The 26828-nt window shown below is 37.7% G+C and overlaps 1 protein-coding gene across 1 annotated transcript in view; it reads left to right on the top strand.

Moving 5' to 3' along the window:
- Positions 1-26828, top strand: part of SLC2A13 (solute carrier family 2 member 13) — a 376609-nt gene that overhangs the window by 152396 nt on the left and 197385 nt on the right. Inside the window, exon 4 of the mRNA XM_043563328.1 lies at positions 9187-9295. Within this exon, the coding sequence (XP_043419263.1) occupies positions 9187-9295 (109 nt within the window). The remainder of the gene's footprint in view (positions 1-9186; positions 9296-26828) is intronic.

Below are 26828 nucleotides of genomic sequence, written 5' to 3'. Positions count from 1 at the left end.
TTTATGATTGCCATCATTTATGTAGATACCTTTAATGAAAGAAATATTTTAGAATTAAGATAAAACCAAAGTTTTTGGGGAAAACCAGGATTTTAGTAGTATAAAGCCCCATTATCATTTCCTCTTATAAATAGGAAAAAAGTCTTTGCTTTAGCAACCTAGAATAATAATGACTGGGTTAACACAGTCATTGCATATAGGCCTTAATGTACCATGATCAGCTCATAAGCACGCATCTATAGACAACTAGCCCAACACAACATCTTGGCAAATTGATTGCCTTAGAAGGATCTCAGAATGTATTGGCATAAATGCCAGACTGTGAAGGAATGATTGAGCCACATGGGGTTGAATTTATCAGTAGCAGCAGTCCATTCTTCCAAACAAAACATGTGCCAAGCACCAGCTTGTAATCACAAACATCATCTGCCGCATATTGAAGAGGAAAACAGCATAGATATGCTCAGGATCTTAGTGATGGTTTATAATTAATCACAACATTGTTTAGCAACTTGCAGTGTATTCAGATTGCTTTATTCTTGAGTTCTCAATTACCATTATTTGCTCTGGTTCTTTCTCCTTCCTTCCCTTCCCTCCTTTCCCCTCATATTCATTAAACATATATTTATTGAATTTTTTCTGTTTGCATGACCTTAGGCTAAGTACAGTGGGAAGCAAAATGATAAAGTAGAGATGAAACCTGAGCCATTCACCCCACCCCATGTAATTCAGTGTGGAAGAAACATCAGCTACCTACCCTGCAAAACAAATTAGCCAGCAGTGAGAGCATAAGAGAGGTATAAAACTGACAGCATGATTCAGATGACAGAATATCCTCTTTTGGTAACAGGGGTGACCTCATAGAACAGGAACATTGTAAGAGACAGAGATGTAAAAACATGAGGCTTCTTTCTGTAAAACAGGTTACCCCAAGATTGTTGAAGTATATAGCGTATTAGAGAAGAAGTATTGTGAGATAAGTCTAGAAAGATAGTCTGGGACAGGTGTGTGCCCTTTATCAGATAGGCCCTAGTGGGTCTGTTACAGAAGATTTTAAGCAGGTAAGTGAAGTAAGTGATCGGTGGTATGCGTTAGGGTGATGGCAGTGTGGAGAGGCTGAACTGATCCAGTGGAGACCATATATAAGGCTTTGTCACTGAATACAGAATGTATTTCTTAGTCAGTGTTAGTGTTCTTCAAAAAACAGAACCAATAGGAGAACTGTGGGGGAGGGGAGAGTGTGGGGAGGAAGATTGATGTATTATAAGGAATGGACCTCACATGGTTATGGAGGCTGAGAAGGTATCATCATCTGCCCACTGCAAGCTGCAGACCCAGGAGAGTGATGGTGTAAGTCCCCGCCTGAGGGCAGAAGACCAATGTGCCAACTCAAATAGGTGGACTGAGAGAACAGACTCTGTTCTCTTTTGTCTTTTTGTTCTATTTAGACCCTCAGTGGATTGGATGATGCCCTCCCACATTGGGGAGGGCAGTGTGCTTTCCTCAGTATACCCATTCAGATGTTCATCTTATTCAGAAACACCCTTAGAGAAACACCCAGAAATATTGTTTAAGTAAATATCTGGTCATTCTGTGACCCAGTCAAATTGACATATAAAATTAACACCTACTGTATGCCAGGAAGTTTATTATCTCAATCCTGATAATGGCCAGTGCCACTACTATACCCACGTAGCTGAAGAGAAGATAGAGGCTTAGTGAGGTTGAGTAACCTGCTGAAAAGCTCCCAGTGGCCAAGTAGTGGAGTTGTAATTTCAGCCCTGGTCTGTGGATTCACTGCCATCCTCTGCCCTGTGCTGTCTCAACTATGAGCTGGCTGAGAGTCCAGCTGGGGCAGCAGAGAGCTGGGGAGCCACAGACAGCACAGATACAAAAACCAAAGAAAAATTTCTGATGTTTTGTGGAAAGAAAAGAGGCACACATACATTCATTTTCATTAGAATTTAGCAACTTGTTGGCTATGGAAAGTAGGAAGAGGGAATGAATAGCCAAGTGCCAAGTTTTTAATCTTCATTAATAGCACATAAGGTAAAGAACAAGTTTGAGGTGAGAAATGATGACCTCTGTTTTATATGTACTTGAGCTGGCATGCCTTTTCTGGGTCCTTCCCTAGGCCTGAATCCTTACTTTATATGTACCTCTGTTAGAGCACTTAAGCTGTTGTGGAGTAACTTATTTTATTTCTGTTGGTGACTCCCTCCCCACCCCGATATTAGGAGCTCCTCTGAGACTCCTGGTGTTCCTGTACCTAGCACAGAGTAGGCTCACAGAATGTGCTTCACGCATGTGCTTTATGCTAGGAGCATTTGGTCACAGAGGCAGGAGGGAACAGTGGAAGTCCAAGGAAGAAGACCTTTTGAAATGCATGTTGTGAAACTATAACTTGGACCCAACTAGAGATGAATGAAAGACTTCCCCAGCAGCACGGAGGGCCTGCTTCACAGACACACTGAATTTATCATGAAACAAGTGTGTCCATTTTCCTAATTATTTGCAAATGATGCTCACCTCCCTGGAGATGGGAATGGTGGAGGGAGTAGAGTAAAATGAATGTTCTGAAACCAGTTAACTCTGGAGTTAAGGCTTGAGACTGTGGCAAGTGAGGCTATGAAAAAGAGAAAAAGAGGAGGTTGAGGGATTAGAGTCTTGAGCACAGACCATGTTTATTATTGCAGCTTCAAAGTGCTTCAGTTCTGTTTTGTTATACTGTTCACAATTGTTGATTTTTTTATGCTAAGGAAAATCAGCTTAAGTATGCATATAAAACTTCCTGTCATTTATGGATGAACAAGAAAGTAGCTCAACTCCTAGCTCTACATGCTTACTGGTTTGTCACCTTCGGAAATCACGTGATCCCTTTGTGCTTCCTTTGCTCATTAACACCAAATGCTCTCACCTACTTATGGCTCTTCTGATGATGAAAATTGGTTCATAAGACATGAAGAGCTATTGAAATACTAGAAAACCCATTGGGATTTGAGCAGATGCCTTGAAATCCTCATTGATCTGTTGGTGTCACTGTGGTTGGCACACGTCCTCCCTTCCCGAAGGCCTGTGGAGCGTGAGAACTGCGTCCTCTAGTTGTATCAGGAGAGGACTGTGGTGTTGGGTTCTTACTGAGCTTGTTTGCAGCCCAGTCATGGAGCCCCAAATTGGGGAGCAGGGAGGGTGCTATCTGAAGCCGAGCAGTGATTCTTTTGCTCCCACTGAGGGCCCTGCTTGTCTCCACAGAGCATCTTCCCTTTGACAAATAATTTAGTCTGTGAAGACTCAGCAGTGGAGAAGCCGCCTACAGTTTGCGTCTTGGAATTCATTAGTCATCATATGTTCTACTTCTTCTTTAAGTTTTCTTTAGTACATGGCAAAATCCACAAACAAAAACAAAAGGAAAGGGAAGAATAAAAGCAAGGAAAATCTTGAAGAGATTCCAAGGGTCCTGCATCCTCGACAGTTCTCACTTGATAATCTTGCAGCTGATTGCATCAGTCCAGTTTAATCAAATATTGTTGTTGCATCTAATTAATAACTCCTTTGTGCCCTTATTTCAGCGAAGGTTATGGTCTTCGAATGTTTGAATTTTCTCCTTCCCAATCATTTCACTGTGTCAGCCCTATTGACATAGTTTATTTATTTGTAAAGGTGTGTGTGTGTGTGTTTGTGTGTGTTATGTTTTAGTATATCCAGTGAGGTATAATTTACATATAATAAATGGTACATAGTTAAAGTTTATATGTTGGTACATTTTGACAGATGTGTACACTGTGAAACCCTCACCACTGTCATGATGGTGACCATGTCCTTGCTTCTTCAAAACTTTCTTTTGTGCTCCTTTTTAACTGTTCCCTGTACAAGCAACTGCTAATCTGCTTTCTTTTGTAAAAAAAAAAAAAAAAAAAAATTTAATGTGTTTTTGAGAGAGAGTGGAGGAGGGGCAGAGAACGAAAGGAAGAGAGAGAATCCCAAGCCAGTTCCGCACTGTAAGTGCAGAGCCCAGCATGGGGCTTGGTCTCACAAATTCGTGAGATCATGACCTGAGCTGAAATTGGGAGTTGGACACTTAACTGACTGGGCCACCTGGGTGCCCCTGATCTATTTTATTTTCTGTCAAAGCATTGAGACTTGGAGGAAAGTTTTTAACTGCAAACTCATTATTTTAAAATAGCTTATAGTATATTCAGGCTATTTTTTGAGTTAGCTTTGGAAGATTCTGTCTTTTAGAGAATTTGCCTATTATATCTAAGATGTTGAATTTGATGCCGTGAAGTTTTTCATAATACCCCTTTATTATTTTTTAAATATCTGTAGAATCTGTATCGATGACACTTCTCTGATCCATGATAACAACTTGTATGTTCTCTTTTTTCCTGATTGTTCTGTGTATTATCTTCCTATGGCTGTTGTAAAAAATCACTAAAACTTGGTAGCTTAAAACAGTAGAAATTTATTCTGTCTGGTGGCCTCACATTTGAAATTCGTTTCACTAGGTTAAAATCAAGGTGTTGGCAGGGTCATGCTCCCTCTAGAGGCTCTAAGGGGACAATTTGTTTTTTGCTTTTCCAGCTTCTGGTGGAACTGGCATTTCTTGGCTTATGGCTGCATCAGTCCAGTCTCAGTGTTCATGGCCACATTGCTTTCTCCCATCCTGTCCTGATTCTCCCTTTTCCATGTCAGAATCCTTAACTTAATTACATCTGCAAAGTTCTTTTATGCCATCTAAGGTAACATTAACAAGTTTCAAGGATTAGTTCATATGCATATCTTTTGAGGGGCTATTATTCAGCCTACCACAGTGTGGCTCAAAATTTACCAATATTATTTATATTACAAAGAACTAACTGGCTTTTGGTTTCATTGATTTTTTTTTCCCCTCAACTGTCTTTTTATCTATTTCCTGGATTTCTATTCTACTCTTTATTATTCTTTTTATCTTGTTTATTTTGGGTTTCATTTGTCCCTCTTTTCCTGGTTTTGTAAAGTGGAAGCCATGGTCATTGCTGTAAATTTTCCTCTGTTTTAAATTAGCTGCATTCCACGAAATTTCATTTGGTGTGTTTTCATATTCTTTCAGCTCAAATACTTTCTGATTTCCCTTTATTTCTCTTTTCCATGGAAATGTATTGTTTAGTGTCCAATAAGGAGGGAATTTTCCAGTTCAGTTATTGATTTCTGCATTAATTTCTTTATGGTACAAGAACATTCTTTGTGTGACTTAAATACCTTTAAATTAATTAATACTGGTTTTAGAGCTGAGAATATAATCTATCTTGCTAAGTATTCCGTGACATTTACCATTTACTATTGGAAAGAATGTGTATTCTGCTCTTGGTCAGTAGAATGTTGTTTAAATGTCAGCTCAAGTTTGTTGATCATGTTGTTGAAATCTTCTGTATCTGCAAATTTTCAGCCTACTTAATTGTATGAGTTATTGAAAAGAGAATGATAAAATATTTGAGTATGACTTTTTCTCTATTTCCCCTTGCTGTTGTATCAATTTTTGTTTCATATGTTTTGAAACTCTTATTAAGTGCCTCAGCATTTAGGATTGTTGTGTCCTCCTGATGAATTAGTCCCTTTGCTGTTACAGGCTGTACTTTCCTGCCTTTTTGCATGTCTGATAATTTTTTATTGTATGCTAGACATTATAAATTTTATCTTACTGTTGAACTTTGTTCTCAGATGCTATTCAATTCCTTGGAAGCAGGGGGGCCTTGATTTTTAAACTCTTTTGGATGGTACCCAAGCAGTGTTTAATCTGGGTACTTTTGATTACTCTTCCTTACACTCTAGATCTTTCCCTCTGATTGGTACAAACAAGTCCTAGAGTGGAATTCTTTAATTCCTTCCTGCAGCTCTTACTCCTGCCTTGACTAGTTTCCTCACACATACCCACTCAATGGAGGAATACCCAAGGGGGACTGCAGATCTCCATTGTCCCCTCTCTGTGAATTTCTCTCCACTCTGGCACTCCACTCTGGCAAGTCTAGCTGCTTTGGCATCCCTGCATTCTGAGCTGCATCCTTTCAATTCAGGGAGACCACCAGGGTCTGCCTAGCTTCCCCTCTTTGTATTGTGTCCTGGAAACTTTTTTTGAGGCATTAAGCTTGGGCAGTCTTTGTTGGGTTCACTTCTTTTGTGTCCTGAATCTCAGAGGTCACTACCCTTTGTTGCCTGTTACCCATTATCATGAGAACTATTGTCCAATACATTTTTCATGACTTTTAGTTGGTTTCAAGTTGAAGGCAAATCTGGTAACCATCACTCCCATCTTGTGTGGAAGTGGAAATCAGGAGCTGGATTTTATTCAGAGTGAGTTCTAGTGCATTTTTAATTACACCTGGAGAAACATCTGTAGGCTTGGCTCATAGACAGCCATTAACAGGAATGGCTACACTTGTAGGACTGTCCTTTTCATCCTTGCCACTGGAGTACCTGCCACACTTGGACAGCCATTGTGAATATTAGTATGAAGTGTTCAGAATGGAGGAAAAGATGAACCTATGTTTGGTTCTTTCATCTGGTGTTTTAGTGTATGTTATATTTTGAGTCCAGTAGGTTTTATTGTGTGGGAATTTGTGTCCAAAGACAAATAACTTTTTAAAAATTGTAAAATGTTTGTATACACTAAGTGTTTTTAATTATAAAAATCAAATATAATAAGTAGAGCATGACATTTTTTTTTTAATTTTTTTTTTCAACGTTTATTTATTTTTGGGACAGAGAGAGACAGAGCATGAACGGGGGAGGGGCAGAGAGAGAGGAAGACACAGAATCGGAAACAGGCTCCAGGCTCTGAGCCATCAGCCCAGAGCCTGACGCGGGGCTCGAACTCACGGACTGCGAGATCGTGACCTGGCTGAAGTCGGACGCTTAACCGACTGCACCACCCAGGCGCCCCTGACATTTTAAATTTTCACTTACAAACATTCAACCAATTAATATGTTTGATCTTTTTCTTCTGCTTCATATCTTCTGTGATACAAAAATTAATGATAGTTTGCATTTAAGTCAATTTTACTGCCTAATAAAGCTGGTTTATAATTTTAATGAAAGGAAATTATTCCCTTTTATTTATGCATAATCAGATGTGCACTGCTGTGACCAGAATTTATCTGTATATTAAAGCCATTCTAATAACAGAACAGCTATTGTTTATTTTTAGCAGGAAATCAAAACCAAGAAAAAGCTAAAAAACTCAGAATTTTAAAAACTAGGAAATAAATATGTGACATTTATACAATAGTATATATCTTGTTATTTATACAAGTCAAACTTTAATCCTAATTTGTCCTAATTTTCTCTTTATTTTTCTGTCTTCTAAAATCATTATTACCTAGTCTGTAAATCAAATCATGGAACAGTTTAATAGCGAAAGTAGGCACAGCTGCCCACAGATTATAATAGATTCCTTGCAAAACACCGGTTTCTCATCTATGGAGGTTTAGTACTAAAAGCTGAAAAAGGGGTTTTATTTTTGTGTTGTCGTCATTGTTTTAAATTTTCCATGGTACACAAAGTAAGTGATAATATTTTTCACTTAATTTTTTTTTATTTATGGAAATTGATGTATCATTTTATGATGCTGTGTGTGTGTTTTTCATGTTGTGGTTCATTTACAGATAGCTGAATTTGCAGGCGAACCTGCTACCTTTCAGTCAACTGATCCAGATGTATTTCAGTATTGTCACAGTAAAGCTTTGAAAATCTACCTATTTCAGCTTTTCTGATACACTAGGTTTAAAACTGCTTTACTTTAAACTAAAACATTTGACATTAAAATACTTTCACCCTCCTTTCTAAAGGGGTTGTCACTGCATTAAGCTTTGAATGACCATAAATGCTTCTCTGTCCGTATCCTGTCTTACCATTTCAGGACAAAATCATTTGCAGTAAATCAAGTTTTTCATGTGGTTTTAATCCCATGCATGTAGAGATGAATATTCTCACTCTGATAATGTTCAGTTCTAATTAATACCCTGGCTCAACATCCCATGTTAACTTTTATTGCCAAGACAACAGCATATTTTATTCCATTTTTGTGAACTGGGATATTAGATATCCTAAAGGTTGCTGAAATGGTAAAATTAACTTGGATTTTGAACTTGACTTGGTTTAGGGTTTACTAATGAAACTTGGCCTCCAGGAAGAATTCCTCTAATTAAGCAATTAACATTCCAGTGATCCTAGGCCATGTCTTCTAACAGCGGGAATACCATAGGTCCTGGGAGTCAACCCTGGCCCCATGAGGACACTGTATAGAATGCCTCTTCAAGCTAAGGTAAAGGTGTGCTTGAAGTACTTCTGGGACTAGAAGGGGCAGTTTTAATAATTATGCCCAGACTATAGACGTCAATAAGGTTAGTTATCTTACATATGACCTCTGTGGTTCATATCTGCAGCTTTCCAAAATTGATCTAGTGTTCTGACATAGAGACCAACGCATCTGTGCCATTTTGAAAGCCCATTTGTATTTTAAAAAGATCACTGAATGCCCCTTAGGGAACTATTCAAAATCTAGAAAAAAATATATTTATATATATATTTATTTATACTCCTATGTAATTTTTTTCTTTTATTATCTTTTGGGTAGCATTTATTAATAGTATACACCATATAAACCATAACCAAGTCTGATACCTTGCCCAAATTTCTTAACTTTAATTGAATAGGTTGGAAAGAATTTTGTTACTTAAGTCAGATAAATTGGAATGAATTCTGTTCCTTGTTTAATTGTTTTTAATGAATGCCATTCTTTTGGTTGATTAAAGCAATTTGCCAGTGACTTTGTAAGTAGTCCCACATTGAATGGATTTTTAAATAATAATTGCCAAGAAAGTGGAAAAACGAAGAGTAGTTAATGCAGTTTGTAGGGATTTAAGGAAGAATAATTTCTGACAGTTCCAATTATGTAGGTCTTCCTAGAACTCATAAATTGCTTTAACTTCAGGTGTTCCTTGTTGCTTTTACAGTTTAAACTCAAGTATATACTAAATCTGTTTTAGAAAATACATCGTGCCCAGATTTCTGTAAAGTATATACGTTCTATTTTATAATGCCCAGTTATGTTGACTTCACAGAGATTTGGGGAAATTAATCCTAATGGGAACAATGACTGTGGGAGCTGAAAATAATAGATGTGTCCTTCTTTTTCTTTCTTTTTTAAAAAAGCTGGACCTGTGATCTGCAGAATGCTGAGTTATCCCCCAACTCGCCGAGCTTTAATTGTGGGTTGTGGTCTGCAAATGTTCCAACAGCTCTCAGGCATTAACACCATCATGTATGTATTTCTTTCCTGGCTTTTTACTGAAAAGGAATTGTGAAGGAATTATTTTACATGGAAAAAAAAAAAAAAGAATAGGACTTTTGGTGTTTTGTTGTATTAATTGTGTAGGATCCTCCTTTTGGAAGATACTTTGCAATTTTTAATCCTGTCGATGTGTGGTTTAGAAGGAGGTGATTTATATTGTTATATTTTATTGCCTTATTTGATATCATAAATTTCTTCTTGTACATCATCTGGTACTTCCTTATATTCTGAGCTAATGAATGTATCATTTTCATAAGCCATTACTTGATGCTGGTTAGAAAGTGAAACAAAAGGGAATCATCTGGCCTTGCCAGGGATTAATGGGCACTCAGATAACTAGTTTGTTTCTTTTGGGAGCAGTTACAATACAATGTGATGAAAACATTAATAGAAGATGTTTATTACCATCAGAATGGGAAGACACAGAAGTTTCATATTGTCTAGTTTCAGATTAATCCCCAAAGTTGTATGGGTTTGGGAGGTGGAGCAGGATAAATAGGTTGTAGCATGTTTCATTCATTCAACATTAAACACATTTTTTAATGGCCTATTTTATACGAGACACACAAGAATGAGTAAAGTAGACATGAATAAATTCACAGTTTAATATAGAATTTCAAATTGTGATAAGGACTGGGCAGGACTATTCCAGTCCTCCACAGAAAATACTTTTAAGATCCTAGGTAATACAACATGGGTTAGAGGAAAGTCATGAGTTTTGCCGAGAAATTAGTTGTTGGGTGAAAACCTGCTAAATCTTGGAAAATTCTCCCCCACAACCTATTGGCTGAAATTATTCACCAAAAAATGCAAATCATGTAAAATTCAAATTTGCTTGGTAAACCATTTGTATTTAGGACTCTTGACATTTTCCTTTGAAGTTACTTGGGATTATGTTTGTTTTCTGGATGAGGTGCACCACAATGGTTCTGTGTCTACCATCCTAAGTGTGGTGATGGAACAGAATTGTAATGAGGCTCATACTTTCAAATAATGCAGTGCAATGATATCCTATGTGAATATCTATTTTATCAACCTAACTTAAAATATATTCTCTGTTTCTGTTGTTTGTTCTGCCCTTTTCTAGGCATTTAAATTTGACAAAGTAAATTTTTGTTCTGCTTTATTGTATTCCTATAAAACATCATCAACAGAGCCAACTCTTATTGATGGGTAGTGGCTGAGGCCAGTGTGTTCCTAGTTGAAATGGCTGTCATAGTCCATTCACAGATATCTGGTGTAAACCATGCTGATTAAGGTTTTTAATTTTTTAAAGTTTATTTTATTTTGAGAGAGAGTGAGAGAGATAGTGAGTGGGGGAGGGGCAGAGAGAGAGGGAGACAGAATCCCAAGCAAGCTCCGTGCTGCCAGAATAGAGCCCCATGTAGGGCTCCAACTCACGAATCATGAGCATGCCCTGAGCCGAAATCAAGAGTAGAATGCTTAACTGGCTGAGCCATCCAGGCACCCCAGGGTTTTCAGATTTTAATAAGGCATTTATTTCTCCAAATACTCAGTCTTTTCACAGTGAGATCAAGTGATATGAGTCTAAGAATCCTGATATTCCTTAAGATTTATGGTAGTCATTATGTGCTTTGCTTATCACAAACTGTACATAATAGAGGTAGCATTGTCAAACAGCTTTTGCTTGCAGTTGAGTATTAATCCTGGAAAGTAGGAAGAATAAAATAAGGTAAATGATGGCTCAATTTAGATTGCTTCTACGTGATGCAAAACAGATGGCCAACTCCCTGAAGAAATTAATACGACATTTTAATGTCTGGAGGTTAGAGGGTTAGACACTTAAATGAAAGATGCCTATGATAAATAACTGCTGGTTATTCATAATACAGTTTCAAACATTCATATTTTAAGCCCATAAAACTTAATGCAAATCTTTCATTATAACAGACTGCACTACTGTCATCATCTGGATGGAAGATGACTAATCTGGGAGTCATTCCTATAGTGTGTTATCCTTTACTCTTTCTAGTCTGCATTGGTGTGTGTGTCTTTCTCCATTCTTAAGATTCAGTAAATACTGTCGTAAGTTTTGTTGCTTCTAATTTAAAATAATTTCTTAACTGGAATCTAGTAGTTTATGTTTTGTTTTTAGTAGAAAATATTAATTACGTATTTTTCTTATTTTAAAAAATGTCATTTTGTTAATTTGGAGTTCTGTTTTTATGGATATTCCATTATGTGTATTTCATTACTTTTTCTTTCCAGCTTTTTTCCTGCTAAGTGGGAAATAAAGTAGGCAGTGCTCTTCAGTATTCACAGCCCAAACCTAATAACCTGTAGAAGTTGAAATCTTTTTACAAAGTCTGTCTTTCACCTGGAAGTTTGTGTGAAACTGAAATATGAGGTATTTTGTATTCTCTCACCAAGAAAAGTTCATAGGAAGATCATATGGAAAGATACTGAAAGATAAATCATTCTCCCAGTTGCATTATATATCTTACCATGTTTAGTTTTGTCTGTTTTCCCTCATAGAATTTTTGTTTCTATCTCCTTGACCTATTTAGTATCCTACCTCAGTCAAGGAAATAGATATTCTTCTCGTAATATTTAATTTTCACATCCTCTCCAATGGAAAAAAAATACTTTGTTTGTGTGTATGTCTAAGTATTTCTTATTCATATAACTCACATTTATATCCTAACCTATACCTTATCTGCTATCCTATCAAACAGTGAGCTTCTGAGTTCTTAAAAAGCATTACATACTTTATACACTACATTAAACTCTTAGAAGAAGCAATTTTCTAATAAGACTTTAATCACTTAATTTCAAAACATGTTGAATAGATTATTTTCTTTTCACAGTAGAGAAAGAACAGAGTACATGGAGTACTAGCTTTCCTAATATAAAAGTGTTGATATTATTGCACTATATCTCACAGACCAATAAAATATTTCCACATGTGTTAAAAAGGAGAGGAGTAATAGATGAAGTTGATGATGATTAATGTGGAGGAAACTTTCTTAAGAAACTCTCATTGTGATCTCTTCTAAGCTCTACTTATAAAGTCAAGAAAATTTCCATTTCCTATCTAACAAATTTTATCTGGATGACTACTGATACTTGAACCCTTCCCACATTGTTATTACTACAGCCAAAATGTGTGTATATGTGGGAGGGAAAGGAGGAGAAAAAGTAAGAAAAATAAGGAAAACACCTGGCTGTTTAGAGGTTTGATAGCATGTTGCTTCTTTTGAGCAACTTATAAGCTGTATCTTGATACATTCTTATGAACATGTAATCAGTCCATCTTAGACGGGTGGGAGTTAACAGATTTTTACCTGGGAAGACCACCAAGTGGTTAAATGGCCCACTTTAAGGTTACACAGAAGATCAGTAGTAAAGAGGAGAAGGAAATCCAGAAATTTAAGCTTCTGAGTCAGCTTCAGGTAAAAACGATTGTGAGAGAATAGATTTCTTTCAGGTACTCTGTGCCAGTACTCTACTTTTAACCTATTCTTCTTTTAGATTAAGGTTCCAAGATTTCTCTCTTCCTACTCTTCCCTGTTCTACTAACTCAAAGTGGGAGTGGGAAATAGGCATTTATATTGGATGGGCAGTGATTCTTACTTCTGTAGCTGCATTCCCTTAATCCCCAGGTGATCTCTTCTTCTCTCATATTTACAAGAGATAATAAAGGATTTTGGAAAATATGCCCTTATAATAATAATGTTAAGGGCTATCCTTCACTGAACATTAAATACCAGATATTCCTGTAGCATGCATTAACTCATTTAAATATTCACAGAAAATGAAAAAAATTAGGACAAAACTGCTAGCCCCTCTAATGGTATAATTATGTATTATGATCATGATAATAAACATTTTTACTATGTTACATGTGTAACACTATAAAGTATTTTTATATACTTATATATATATATATACACTTTATATATATATATATATATATATACACTTTATATATATATATATATATATATATATATATATATATATATATAAACACTATAAAGTATTTATAGACACGATCTTTCCAGATGTTCATAAAAATCCTGTCAAGTAGAGCCAGTTCTTCTGTTTATTCTGTAGCTAAGGAGGCTAGGGCTTAACAAGTTAAATGACTTATTCATTGTCATCCAGTTAATAAGTTTTAGCAGTGAGAGTGGAACCCTGATTTTCTGACTCCAGATCACATGAACCACTCTAGTTTTAGAACACCTGAAATGCCCAGAGCTGACTGTTTAAAGCTTGTTTGGGGGTAATATAAGGTAAGAAATCAAAGTTAGTGGAACTCATTACCATCCAAGGATTAAAAAAGAATGTGGAATGATTGTGTGTATCCATCTCAAGAATCATAAAGCTCATTACATTCTTTAATCTCCTGGTACCCAGTTAAGTAAAGCCTTTGCTTTCTACCCTTATCTAGAGTTCCTGGACAAGCCAGCCCAATCGATGACTGGGTGAGGCATTTATATTTGTTAATCATTTCATTAATTTCATAAGGGCAGTATTTCTGTATCTGTTCCATTCTCATATTTTATCCTCAACAAACTCTCCTAGTATAAAAAATGATCATGCAGTCAGGAAACATGGTACAGCAAGCAGGCATGGGCAGATGGTGGTAAATGTAGAGACAAATAAAAGTGACAAGAAATAAGAGGAAAACAATAAGGATTTATGCGTTCTCCTGTTGTAAATCAGAGCCAGAGGTGAGGTTTTGCTCTCGGAGATCTTCAGCAGGCAGGATGCATGGACCAAAGCATCTGCTCACTAATGTGAACATTCTTCTCTCTCCACCACCTCAGTAGGACTCTGAACATAATCCAGAAAAGCTGTTGAATGATAACATGCTTACCCCATTGAAATGCTTCAGGATGAGTGTATTTGTAGTCAGTTGTGTTCATTAGATGAAAGTGATTAAACAGATGAGAAATAGTGAAGGTTCAGGGTTCACTCCTTTGCAAGATGAGTTTAATGTGTTGGGAAGAATATTGGCCCAGGAATCAGGAGAGAATTAGTTTCAAAATCTGTCTCCACAGTGGGACTTTAGGCATGCCAGTTACTTGCCTTCATTCTAATTACCTGTCAAGTGAAGTAGATGAGCTTTAATGTACATTTGATGAGGAAAAATGGGGTTTCAAAAATGGAAGCTAAAACATTTGTGTTTGAAATACTTTAAACCTTTCTTGTTTGGAAAGTTATCAGACTGCAGGAGATCAGTTTTAATCTAAAAAGAGAAAATGTATTTGGTAGACATAATTTTTGAAAGATTGGTTAAATGCTTGTCATTGTCCTAGATACTTAGCACCTTATTTGTTAAGACCACACTTTTATTTCCAAAGCATATCTTTTTTAGAAGCACGATCTTGGTTATAGGTGACAGTGCTTTGCCCCAAGATTGTGTAGCAAGCCTGATGTGCGAGAACATGGCTTCCATAATGTTGTAAGGATAGGCTCAAGCTGAGTGAACTTCACTGGCCTCTCAAATTATGTACAAGGGAAAGGATGCAACTTCCACCTTTGGAGTCTAAGGCCATTTTTCATGACAGATCACTGTCACTGTCTTAATGTGCAAAACAAAGCATTCTCATCAGAGAAGCTCTAAACCCTCTAAACAGAAGGGCTTTCTAGTGTGTCTGTTTGCTTTCCATTTCCCTCTGTATATGTTGCACACCTGTCTTAGTTTGAGTTCTCCAAAACAGGCTCTAAGATCAAGAATTAGATGCAGGTGATTTTGGGAGGGATGCTACCAAGAAGCATGAGTAAGAGAGCAGGGAAAGTGTGGTAGGGTCTGGGATGCAGTGAAGCATCTCAGCTGATCTCAGTAAGCAGAGTTCAAATCCTGCTGAGGAATAGTGTAGAATGTGATTCAGCACTATTCCAGGAATACTTCTTCACCATCCCCAGTCCCTCAAGGTAGTGTCATGCCTACAGTCATTCTTTGGTTCCCTGAGCAATCTCTCCTGGAGCCAGAGTTCTCAGGACCTAAGAAGAGAGACACAGTTTAACTAGAAATTGTCAGATTCTAGAGTGAGTTTCCATAACTAGAGGACATTTGTTTTTTATATAATTTTATATAATTTTTATATAATTTTATATAATTCATGAATAATTTTGTCTCGTCATAGGAATCTTAAAACTAAAGTATTCATTTATTCCTTCAACCAGCATTTCCTATATTATTGATAGAGCTTCAAACATAATTCTTGTCACTGAGAAATCTTTATTCTACCAGCAATTAGACACAAATACTTAACCACACAGCATCATAAAAGCCACGTTAATATGTTGTTAGGAACACTGTATATGGAAAGACTAGTTTTACCTGGAACATGAAGAGGACATATATAAGTGATTTTTTTTGATACATTTTTAAAATTTCTTTACATGCCTTTGTTTTCTGGCCGGAAACGTGATGTATCAAATATAAACCCAATGTTTGGTGTTCGATCTGAATTTGAATCCAAACCTGGTACACTTGCTGTGTAAGCACTACATGCTGTTTTAATTTCTCAGAGTCTCAGTGATCTGGAAATCCAGAATAATACTTTTACGATGATTAAATGAAAATATTATGTATGGTTCAGGCCCATGGGAGGCACTGGGTCCATGCAAGCTTCATTTCTGCTCAGCATGTATTGCATTTTGTCAATTCCAGGGAATTTGTGGAAAGCAGGGACATCCCGCAGTTAATGCATCCTCTTTGGCCCATGCCCATTAATCCAGGATTTAAGCCATCCTCTGTAGATAGAAAATTGTTATAATATTCTTTCATTCATGTCTCTGTTTTCAGAATATAGAAAGAAATCATAGTAGTGTTTTTCTTGTAACTCACAGATACAGTAGGAGTGTTGTCCACTTCAGTATTAGGGGTGTTCTTTTTATCTGAAGTTTAAGTCAGGGAGAAAAGACCTCAGTGACCTTTGAGTGATCAGAGCTAATATACCTCACGTAGCCTGACTTGTGGTTTACATCAAAAGATGGTCATATCCTTTTGCATGCTTTCTGAATCAGATGTGAGTTTTAAGGTTCTGTGGCAATTAATGGAAATTTATCTTCGTGGTTTGTTAACGTATCAACAACTAAGATTCTGGGTTCCCCAGGACATCTTCAGTAATATAAATACATGAGTTCTTTGCCTACCCGTTCTCTGACTACTGCTTTGCTGAAAGGTAAGTAGATGAAATCGAGATGCCGTTAATAAGTTGAAATAACAACATGAAATCCAGGGCTGTACCCTAAGAAATAGGCTTGCTGTGAAACCTTGCCCCCCCCCCGCCCAATCATAGGTAAATTTGAGAGTAACCAGTCTGGGTAATTACAGGTAGACTATTAAAAACTTGTAGAGATGTTCACTTCTTTCTTCATTCGTTAAACAAGTGGGTAGAAGGCACTCTGCTAGGGACTAGAGATACACAGTAGGACTTAGCCCATCCCCAGGGAACTTTGGTCTTTTCCCCCTCATCCTTAAAAGAATATGCTGCCACCTGTCTTGAAAAGTTCCTTTGAAGATGAAAGGAGGCAGCAAAATGACTGCCATAGGAGATAGTCAGATGGTATTGGGGGCGGGGGGGGGGGGGTTGATTCTCCTTTCCACACTTGTATTTGTTGTCCACTCAGTAAGTGAGCTGTCTAGGCTCTCCTCACTTGGTCATGGTTCTTTTAAAATGTTTCCTTTGTTGGCACATCACAGCATGATATCTTGAGTCTCCTTCATGACTTTGCCTACTTGTTTTGTTCCTTAATGTGGGTGCTCCCCAGACCTTGGCTTATAGATCTGCTGGAGATTTCATCCTCTCTCATGGTTTTGATGACCATCTACATGTGAGGGATGACCCGAATCCACATTTCTACATCAGAACTGCTCTGAGATACACAATTATATCCAACTACTGGACATTTTTACTTGGATATCCTACTCTCACCAGTGTCCATATGTACAAAACCAAATGCCTATAATTTCTCTCCAGTTTTCCCTTTCCTGTAATCCCCATTCCAGTGAGGTGGGTGCCCAAGACACTATATGGGAGCTCACCCTTGTAAATACAACAATTGCAATTTCCTTCACTTTTACTTCCTGAACATCTCTTCTATCCTTTCTATTTGCTTTATTTTCATTATATGTCTGAGTTCAGGCTCTGCTTTAGTCAGGGTTCATTGTATTTGCAAACACCAGAATCCCATTCAAATCTAGCTTAAGGAAAATAAGGGAGTTTGCAGTAAGAATTAGAGACTAAAGGCAGGAAATGTAGCTGGGCCTACAAAGGGGCTGAATCCAGAAACTAGAGAGTCACTTGCTCAGCCTCTGTGTCCACATGGTACTTTGTCCTTGCTTTTCTCTGGCTGAATGCATCCTCTTCCTCCTTTCTTTTTGAGATCTTCCTCTGGGTTTGTTGTTGTTGTTGTTGTTGTTGTTCATATTTGGTCACACCCTGCCACATAACCTTAAATGTACTTCTGAGTTCAAGAATCCACAATTAATTGACTGGAGTTGTCTCAATTTTTAATTCCTAAGAGAGAAAAATCAAGGTAGACCTACCCTAGTTCACGTATGGGAGGCCAGGGGCTGGGCAACACTGTAGGAAGAGACTCAGAGGATTTTTCTGCCTTAACTCTCACCTCCTTCAGTCTGTCCTTATCTCTGCCTGTGAATTTTCTGAAACAAAGTCAAATCCTATCCCTTCTTGACTTAAAAATCATTAGTAGTTCTCACCGCTTTCAGCTCAAAGTCTGGAGCCTTTCATGTCCTGACTTTTGTCCATCTTTGCATGGCCTGTGTCCAGCCACTTCCCACACACTATACCTCCTGCTATACTGAATATCCTGTACCTCTGGTGATGCTTAAAACGAATCCAGGCCTCAGTGCCTTCGTACATACCATTCTCCCAGACCTAAATATCCAGCTTACCCTAAAAGAAGTTAGACTTGGGTTACATGCCATCTGCCTGCCTCCCTGGGCTGATTTATATGATCCTCTATAGCACTCTGAGTAGATAATTGTCATAACAGCTATTATGCTTTATTATAACTGCAGATTTATTTTTCCCTAAGGAGCATACAGACAGTAAAATTTCCCTCCTTGAAGTACTCCCCAGGGAGAGCCAGCTAGATTTTAGTTACTACTTTTTTTTTTTTCCTTCATTCTGTTTGTAGTCAGGGTCATAGCCTAGTGTTATGATTGGATCTATTTTGGCCTGACTATGTGAAAATCTTTGTAACTTCTGGTTTTCATTTGTTGCAGTTATGGTCTTAGGAGAACCACAGCTACAGCACTCAAGATTTGAGAACAGGATCTTCCAAAACCACTGCCAAATGAGTCCTGACCTTTAGAATCAGTGACAAACTGCAACAGCATTACTAGTGATTTGTAGTACTAGATGAATACTCTTTAAGTTTAGTTTGGGTTTCAACAGTGAAGATCCATGGCAACAATTCTGCAAGTTAGATGTCTTGGTTCCTTCTTTCTTAGGGCAACGGGAAAGCTAAGTTAGTGACTGCTATCCAAGTTTGTGATTATGCTTCCTGTGACTGATAGAATTGCAGGATTTCAAATGCTATTAAGCTGCTCAATGCAGAGACAGATAGTCTGATGACATGTCATTTGTGGCAGGGAGAAAAATGAACAGTGTCTCTTGATGGAACATCTTCATTTATTTTGATAAGATTATTTTGTACTGGGCAGATTAAAATATACAGAACTAAATATAAGGTGCTCCTATTTCCATTTCTGGAAAAATGCACAGTACCAGAAAACACAAAATGTATAAAGTAGATTTAACTATGCAGTTTTAACTTTAGTTTCCTACACAGAAGTAACAGCCTCCTCACGGATTCTTCTCGTGAGCTTCTTCACCTTCCTTAAGGCTCTCTCCTCAGCCATTTATCATTATTATGTTTAAGGAATTTAATCACGTATCTAAGACTATCTGCAAGAACTAAACTTAGCCCCGAGGTATGTTTTCTTAGGAAAGTGCAGAATTTTTGCACTTGTTACATTTTACATTGAGGTCCAGATTTCAGGGGACCATTTTGCCTCGTGGAGTATATGTGTTCTCTGTCCACATTCCCTGCCACTCCCCACAGCCAGGCCCCATCAAGGCTTTTGAGGTGGTGCCACCTGCCCTAAGGAATCAACATTCAGCTAATATTCTGCTTAGAACTTTCCCCATACGTATCCTGTTCAGGGCTGGGCCAGGATGAGGGCAGACAATTAGACTGGTTTAATTTTAGGAATAGAAATATAGTGCAGTCATTACAACAGTAGCTGTGGACATTAGTAAAATGTTCAGCCTCATTTTTTGCCCCCAAGACCTTTATTTCACATTACAAAAAAAAAAAAAGAAAGAAAGAAAAGAAAAATTTTGAGGCTAAGTGATGAGACTGCCATTTGCCAACACCTTCCTGTCACTTTTATCAGCTAAGAGGGAGTATGTTATAGCTGACTTTGGAATCAGACAGACCAACATATTTAATAATATAGTTAGGTAAATGAGATGCCGTATTTAAGGTACTCCAATGTGACTAACTCATAGCAGTTTATTATTTATTACATTATTATTTTATTTAGCATCAGTCAGACCTGGAGTCAGATTTTGTTAGATTTCCTGACCTATTGTTCTGCGTTCAGTGACTTACAGCTACTCTGAATCTCAGCTTCCTTATGTACAAACGGGATATAACCTGCCATTCAGGGTGGTTTTGGTTTCCCTCATTCATACCCATCTCTTGAGTGGCCCTGCTAAGTTGTTCCAAAGTATAGGAATCCTCTCTGGTTTTCTTTCTTCTTGCTCCCCACATCCTGTCCTCTAGGGAGTAAGCTCCAAACCATGATTCCCAAACTGTAACAGAGGCACGAGACACTTCTCACAGGGGGATCCAGGAGATATTTTAAATTTGTGAGGGAAACACAGACATGCTCAGACCACTACTGTTAGGTAGTCTGTACCTTAATAAGCCGAACCATTAGGTATTTCTTTTGGCTTATGGGTGAAAAAAATTACTGAGATATGAAGGGTTCCATGAAGCAAGAAAGACTAGGAACTTCAGCTCTTACATCTATCCTTCCCTTTATCTTCATCTTCCCTACTACCAGTCATCCTTGCCATCATGGCCTCTTACTCATGTATTGCTATAGACCATCTCCTAACTGGTCTTCCATTGCCATGTATACCCTCCATAAGTCAGTCTCCACAGAACAGCAAGAATGGCATTTGAAAAATAAAAAGATCTTAACGCTCCATTACTCAAAAACTTCTAGTAGCTTTCTACCACACTTCAATTCAACCTAGCTCTTTGCCATGGTCCACAGACTGCCCATCTGGCTCCCGTTTTGTCCACCGTCCTCATCTCCTGTCCCTCTCCCCCCCCCCAGTCACTAGGTCTCAGCCGCACCAGCTTTTTTTTCTTTTCTTTCATCTGTTTCTCAAACTCTACAAGTTTGTTGCCATCATAGAGACTTTGTGATTGCTTTTATTCTGGCTAGAAAGATCTTCTTCCAGATCTTCCCTGTGGCTGATTCCTTCTCAATTGTGTCTAAATTTAAATGTCACCACCTCAACATAGGCCTTGACCCTGTTCTAAAATAGCCCCCTCCTTTTCATCTGTATCACTGCATTTTCTTCTTTATAGTATTTATGATGGCGTAAAATTATCTTCTTTTACTTCATTATGTTCTGTGAGAGGAGAGCCCTCATCGATCTTGTTCCTTTTTTTTTTTTTAATGTTTATTTATTTTTGAGAGAAAGAGACACAGAATGTGAGCAGGAGAGGGTCAGAGAGAGAGGGAGACACAGAATCGATGCAGGCTCCAGACTCTGAACTGTCAGCACAAAGCCTGATGCGGGGCTCCAACCCACACTAACTGACTGAGCCACCCAGGCACCGCCAATCTTGTTCCTTTTGAAGTGTGCCCAGCACATAATTGCCCTCAGAAAATATTGGAGATGCAAACAAATGCTTGTTGTGTTTCCCTTCTTCAGAACCAGAAGATGTCATTGATGATGATGTGCACATTGCTGCTTTTTTATCATGAAGTCTTGCTGAAATTTTGAAAGATGAAGGGGGTTATTTTAAGCCTTGGATCATTTATTAATCTTTCTTCAGCAGTCAGCAAAAGAAATGTAGTCCTACTGTACTTTACGTTTATCTGAAGTGCCTGACTTTTCCTAATCCTTAGTAAAACATTAAAAAATGGAGAGAAAAAAATCCGTTTTCTATTTCCTTCTTAACCTGAGTCTCTGTAGATTCTCACAGTTGGAGAAATCAGAATCATCCTTGTAATACCACTCATTTCATTAAAACTCAGAACTGAAACCAGCATGGAAGAAAGGAGTTGATACAGCCTTTGGGTTTTTCCTTTCACCTGTAACAGGAAATGAATGAACTAGATTGCCAAATTATATTGTTCAGGGTCTGTTTGTAGTTCAGCTGGATGAAACTTTTTTGGTAAAGGAAAGAAAAGGATAGCTACTTGATTAATAGAATGAGGACGCTACTCATTAACCTCAGTAAAATGGCAATATTGTAATAGTAGAGTATTATATACAATAAACTGAAACTGTAGGAATATTTTCATTATTAGGACAATGCAAACAAGTAAATTTGGATAAGCATATATAATTGTAGATGTTTATATTCCAGCTGTTTGTTTTGTGAGTGTGTCTCTCCTTGACTCTTTACAGAGTCTACTTCTAACTTACTCATTGTCTGTTTGCTAAGAATATAAAGTTGAGTTGAAAAATTGTGAGTCATTTCCTAGTAGAAACAGTATGTTAAGCTGGTACACAAATTTCTTTATGCCTTACCATATCTGAAATATTGGAACAATCTTATCATTGCTGTTATGGGAAAACTTCCAAGTTACAACTCAAGATTCCAAGTATGTTCTCCCTCAGCCCCAGAATTCCCAGGTGGGAGTGGAATGAAACTGCAGAGATGCTCAGGGGACCCAGGGTTCTCAAGGTGCAGCTGTGGGTATGTGTAGGTGCCAGACCCTGCTGGGAGGTGAATGGGCTCCGGAGAGATGGGGTGGCAACCACCAAGGCATATCAGCAAGGGCAGCTGTAGTGATGAGAACTCCGGTCATACTAGAGTGTTCATTTCTCCCCTGGTAGGGGCAGAAGGAAGTACAGATGGCATGGTGGTCCTGACATTGACTGTCAGAGATGAAGGTGGCGAAAGATCATTCCTATATATGAGCTGTTTGTACGTTGCATGTTTGTACATAAGTAAATGTTCTTAATATGGATTTATTAATTGATAATTCAGATGATTTCTAAAATCAGAAAAGCTTAAATAGCTAGTGCTTCTCAGTATGAATCAGAGTAATACAGTATTTGTTTCCACGTGTTCATTAGAAACCCAATTTGTGTGTTAATTTGGTGATTAAAATTACATTGCAACTTCTGTTGCATGTGTTTAATGTTTCAACAACCAGGAAAAAAAAATGTTGGTTAGCTGGTTATTTTGATGGTAGAATATGAATCCACTGGCTTGCCAGATGTGAAGATCTATTCAGCACAGTAAAGCAAGTTTTTGTATTTTGCTATTTTTAACTTGTTTTCTCCCCCCTTCAATAAACAATGGGCTATACACTTGAAGTTGAGTCATTCATGTGGGTTAAACAAGTCACTGACTTGTTTTAAGGTATTGATATTTTTAATTTCAGTTTTTGTATTATGTATACAAAAGTCAAGGTATTATACAGTTTATCAGTACAAGCCATAGTCCCTGCTACTCCCTTCCTCTACCTAAAGTTTTGCTCTACAGAGGCAGTTACTTTACTTTGTGTAGGTATTTCCTTTTGTAATAACATCTGTATTTCTAAATAACTAATAAATATGTAATTTTTTATTGACTTTGATTTTTGAAATTCTGAATGACTTTACATTATGGAAGATGAAATACTTCTTCCAACCACTGCCCCTCACCATTCACATTCACAACCCCCCCCATAATTATATCTCAAGTTTGTAGATTAACTAATATTTATCGTTTTCATCATTATGACTACATAAGTAGGGTTTCCAGCTGAGCGACTCAGCATGCTGCGATTACATGGACTCGACATTTGTGCTGCACATCTTCTGCTTGCTACTCTGGTGACATGCTCCACCCTTCACCTTAGCCTGTGCCCTGGAGCCAGACCCCAGGCACTAAATACATTTCTAGCAACAGTTGTTTCCCCTCTCTAGTAAATAATTGCCTCCTTCTTTAATTTGCTCAGTGTTCAATGTACCCCTCATTAATGCTTTCCACACACTCCTCAGTGGAACTATAAAACCCTAGTGAGAAACATCAGGAAATCCATCCTTGTGATTCACTTCCCCTCCCCTCGTCTTTCTTGCAGCCCTTCCTCCTGCAGCATCTATTATCCTGCTCCCTTCTGATCTGGACACTCTCTGCACCTGGCTGTAGAACGCTCTCTACTTCTCTTCTGGTTAACTTCCCCGTTTGCTGGATCCCATGTCCTCTTGTTAGCCTCACTCCTTTTTTTTTTTTTTTTTTTTTTGGTGGTTCTTATTCTACAGTAATTGCCTGTGAAAAGCTCAGTGGGGAGTAAAAAAAAATTGAGACCGCGACATCTTTTTTTCTGTCCTCAGACTTGATTGTTGTTCTCCCTCAGAAGGTTTAAGGCCATCGACTTTCATTTTCAGATTGTGCCTTCCAGCTGGCCTTCACTGTGCCTGCTGTCCTCAAACCTTGCTTGTTCACTGTCTCTGCACAGTAAATGTCCTCTCCGTTCCAGGTGTTGGATGGGTAAGAGCGCTGGGAGGGAGACAAGGGTTCTGACGGACTGTTGCAGAGATTTTCAACCAGTCCTCTTGTTTTTAGTCCCTGAGATACCTAGTACCTCCAGTTCTTGAACTTCTGTGGAGTTTTGTCATGTAAATTATCTTGCTTCTTGCTGGCTTCCTCCATTTGCTCTGCTGTTTTAGGCAAGTTACCCCTTGTCTATCCTCGTTCCATTGTTCAAAATTTTCATCCTTGCATGCTTTAAAAATTTTTAATTTTTTGATAGTTATTTGATGGAGAGGGTGAGAAAATTAAAGCTGCTGAGTTTAACTGGACATCTTTCATAAGCTATTTAAAAATATTAAGAGGCAAAATATAGTCAAGTTTGCAATTAAAATGCTTGTTTGAAATAAAGTTTTTTAACTAAATTAATTTTTTTATTTTAATTTTTAAATTGCATCTGTACAGTGGAGAATCTAGCATTTTGGCTCTGTTTTATCTATTCCTCATTGATTAAAAGAAGCACTCTTGGTCCCACCAGTCACACAGAATAATGCAAGCAGAGCCTGAGTGGAGGATTGACAGGTTCTCAAATTAAACCAGTAAATTTACATATTAGAAGTAACATGGATTTGATGTGTGGACTCTTCTAATAGGAGAAAGAGTAAGATTTTTCACCCAATCTAACAAGCCTAAATTGGGTCAAAGCCTACCAAATACTAGTGCTCTGAAATTAAATATTTTTCTGATATATGAAATATCTAGCATTTTTTTGATTTTTGAAATGGAAAAAGATTTTATTTGGACAAAACATGTTTTCCTTTATAGAGATAACATTGCTATAGAAAAGAATCTAAATGAAGGGACATAAGTAACAAATTCTTAAGTGCCTACCAGGCTCTTGTTACTAGAAATTTAATTCATTTTCATTAACACATGGCATTTGATACTAAGCCTACAGTTACACATATGATTTAATTTCTACTATTATTTAATGGTTTTGTGTTCAGTTTACTCAAAGTGATTCATTTAATCATGTGTGTTTCAGGGACTTGAAGAGTATGTACTGTTTATCTCTGTATTCCACATTTCCATAGAAGTTCAATAAATGTTGAAATAAAGCAGCCACATTTTATATATCTAGCATAGTGGTTTGAACATATTGAAGCTTAATAAATTTGTCAGATTAATCAAAGATTATCCTTAACTTTTCTAAATGTCCCTTAAAATCTTTGAATATGAAATAGACTAGGTTTAGCCAAGTTACTATAGCATTATATAAACACTTCTTGATTTTAAAAAGCAGTTTTTAGGGTAATGATAGCAAATGAATGTTTTCTTGTTTTAAAAAGATAAATTCTGGGGCGCCTGGGTGGCGCAGTCGGTTAAGCGTCCGACTTCAGCCAGGTCACGATCTCGCGGTCCTGGAGTTCGAGCCCCGCGTCGGGCTCTGGGCTGATGGCTCAGAGCCTGGAGCCTGTTTCCGATTCTGTGTCTCCCTCTCTCTCTGCCCCTCCCCTGTTCATGCTCTGTCTCTCTCTGTCCCAAAAATAAAATAAAAAACGTTGAAAAAAAAATTTTTTTTAAAGATAAATTCTAACAATGTAGGCTGCATATAATGAATATACTATTTGAAGTATTTAACATTTTATTAAATTTAATAGAGCATGAAATCCTGAACTAACTTGTATTATTTCATATTTAGCGGTGTGTGTGTGTGTGTGTGTGTGTGTGTGTGCGTGTAAGAGAGCAAGCACCCATGCACATAGAGAAAGGGCAAAGGGAGAGAAAGTGAGCGAGAATCTTAAGGCTCTTCGCTCAGCGTGGAGTGAGACACTGGCCTTGATCCCAAAACCCTGGGATCATGACCTGATCTGAAATCAAGAGTTGGGTGCTCAACTGACTGAGCCACCCCGTAGGGTTTTATATTTTAAATGACAGGAGGGGAAGCCAGGGTTATGCTTTGATTAATGTATTTATGCTCTTTCCAGATACATTTTAATTCATATGACTCCAGTTTCCAATAATTAACTTTGTATTTAATTGTTATTCTATAGCTAAATGAAAAATCTTAAACTTCGCAAATATTTGAGGGCTAGGGATCAAAGGTAGCAGTAAAGTTGTGAAATTTAAGATTTTAAAAATTCTCATGGGGCGCCTGGGTGGCTCAGTCGGTTAAGCAGCCGACTTTGGCTCAGGTCATGATCTCATGGTCCGTGAGTTCGAGCCCCGCGTCAGGCTCTGTGCTGACAGCTCAGAGCCTGGAGCCTGTTTCAGATTCTGTGTCTCCCTCTCTCTGACCTTCCCCTGTTCATGCTCTGTCTCTCCCTGTCTCAAAAATAAATAAAACGTTAAAAAAATTAAAAAAAAAGATTTAAAAAATTCTGTAAAATGCACAAAATGTAGTGGAGCATTTCATAAACACATTGGGAGGGAAACATTATTACTGGACCCACTAGACCATTTGATTTTGATACATGAACTAAAGACTTTTGGCCGACAAGAATCTTACCTGTTTAAAATGCTTAGTGCAGAGTCTGTTACGGTTCCATTAATGTGTGAACAAACTAAATGCTTTGGTTCTGAAGGTACTATTCATTATGTAATGACACCTTGATGGCTGTATCAGCCAAGCAGCTTTTCTCCATTAGATAGCATCAGGAAGAGTTGTTTCTGTATAAATGAAACCTCTAAAAAAAACTTCATGTTTAAAGTTAGAGCTATATTTAGTTTATAAAACTGTAAGGATAGTTGTATTATCTGTTGAATTAATGACCTGGTT

Source organism: Prionailurus bengalensis, chromosome B4 (assembly GCF_016509475.1).
Source record: "Prionailurus bengalensis isolate Pbe53 chromosome B4, Fcat_Pben_1.1_paternal_pri, whole genome shotgun sequence".
Lineage (NCBI taxonomy): Eukaryota > Metazoa > Chordata > Mammalia > Carnivora > Felidae > Prionailurus > Prionailurus bengalensis.
The sequence above is the reverse complement of the archived record's forward strand: the minus strand, read 5'-3'. Positions and strand labels throughout refer to the sequence as shown.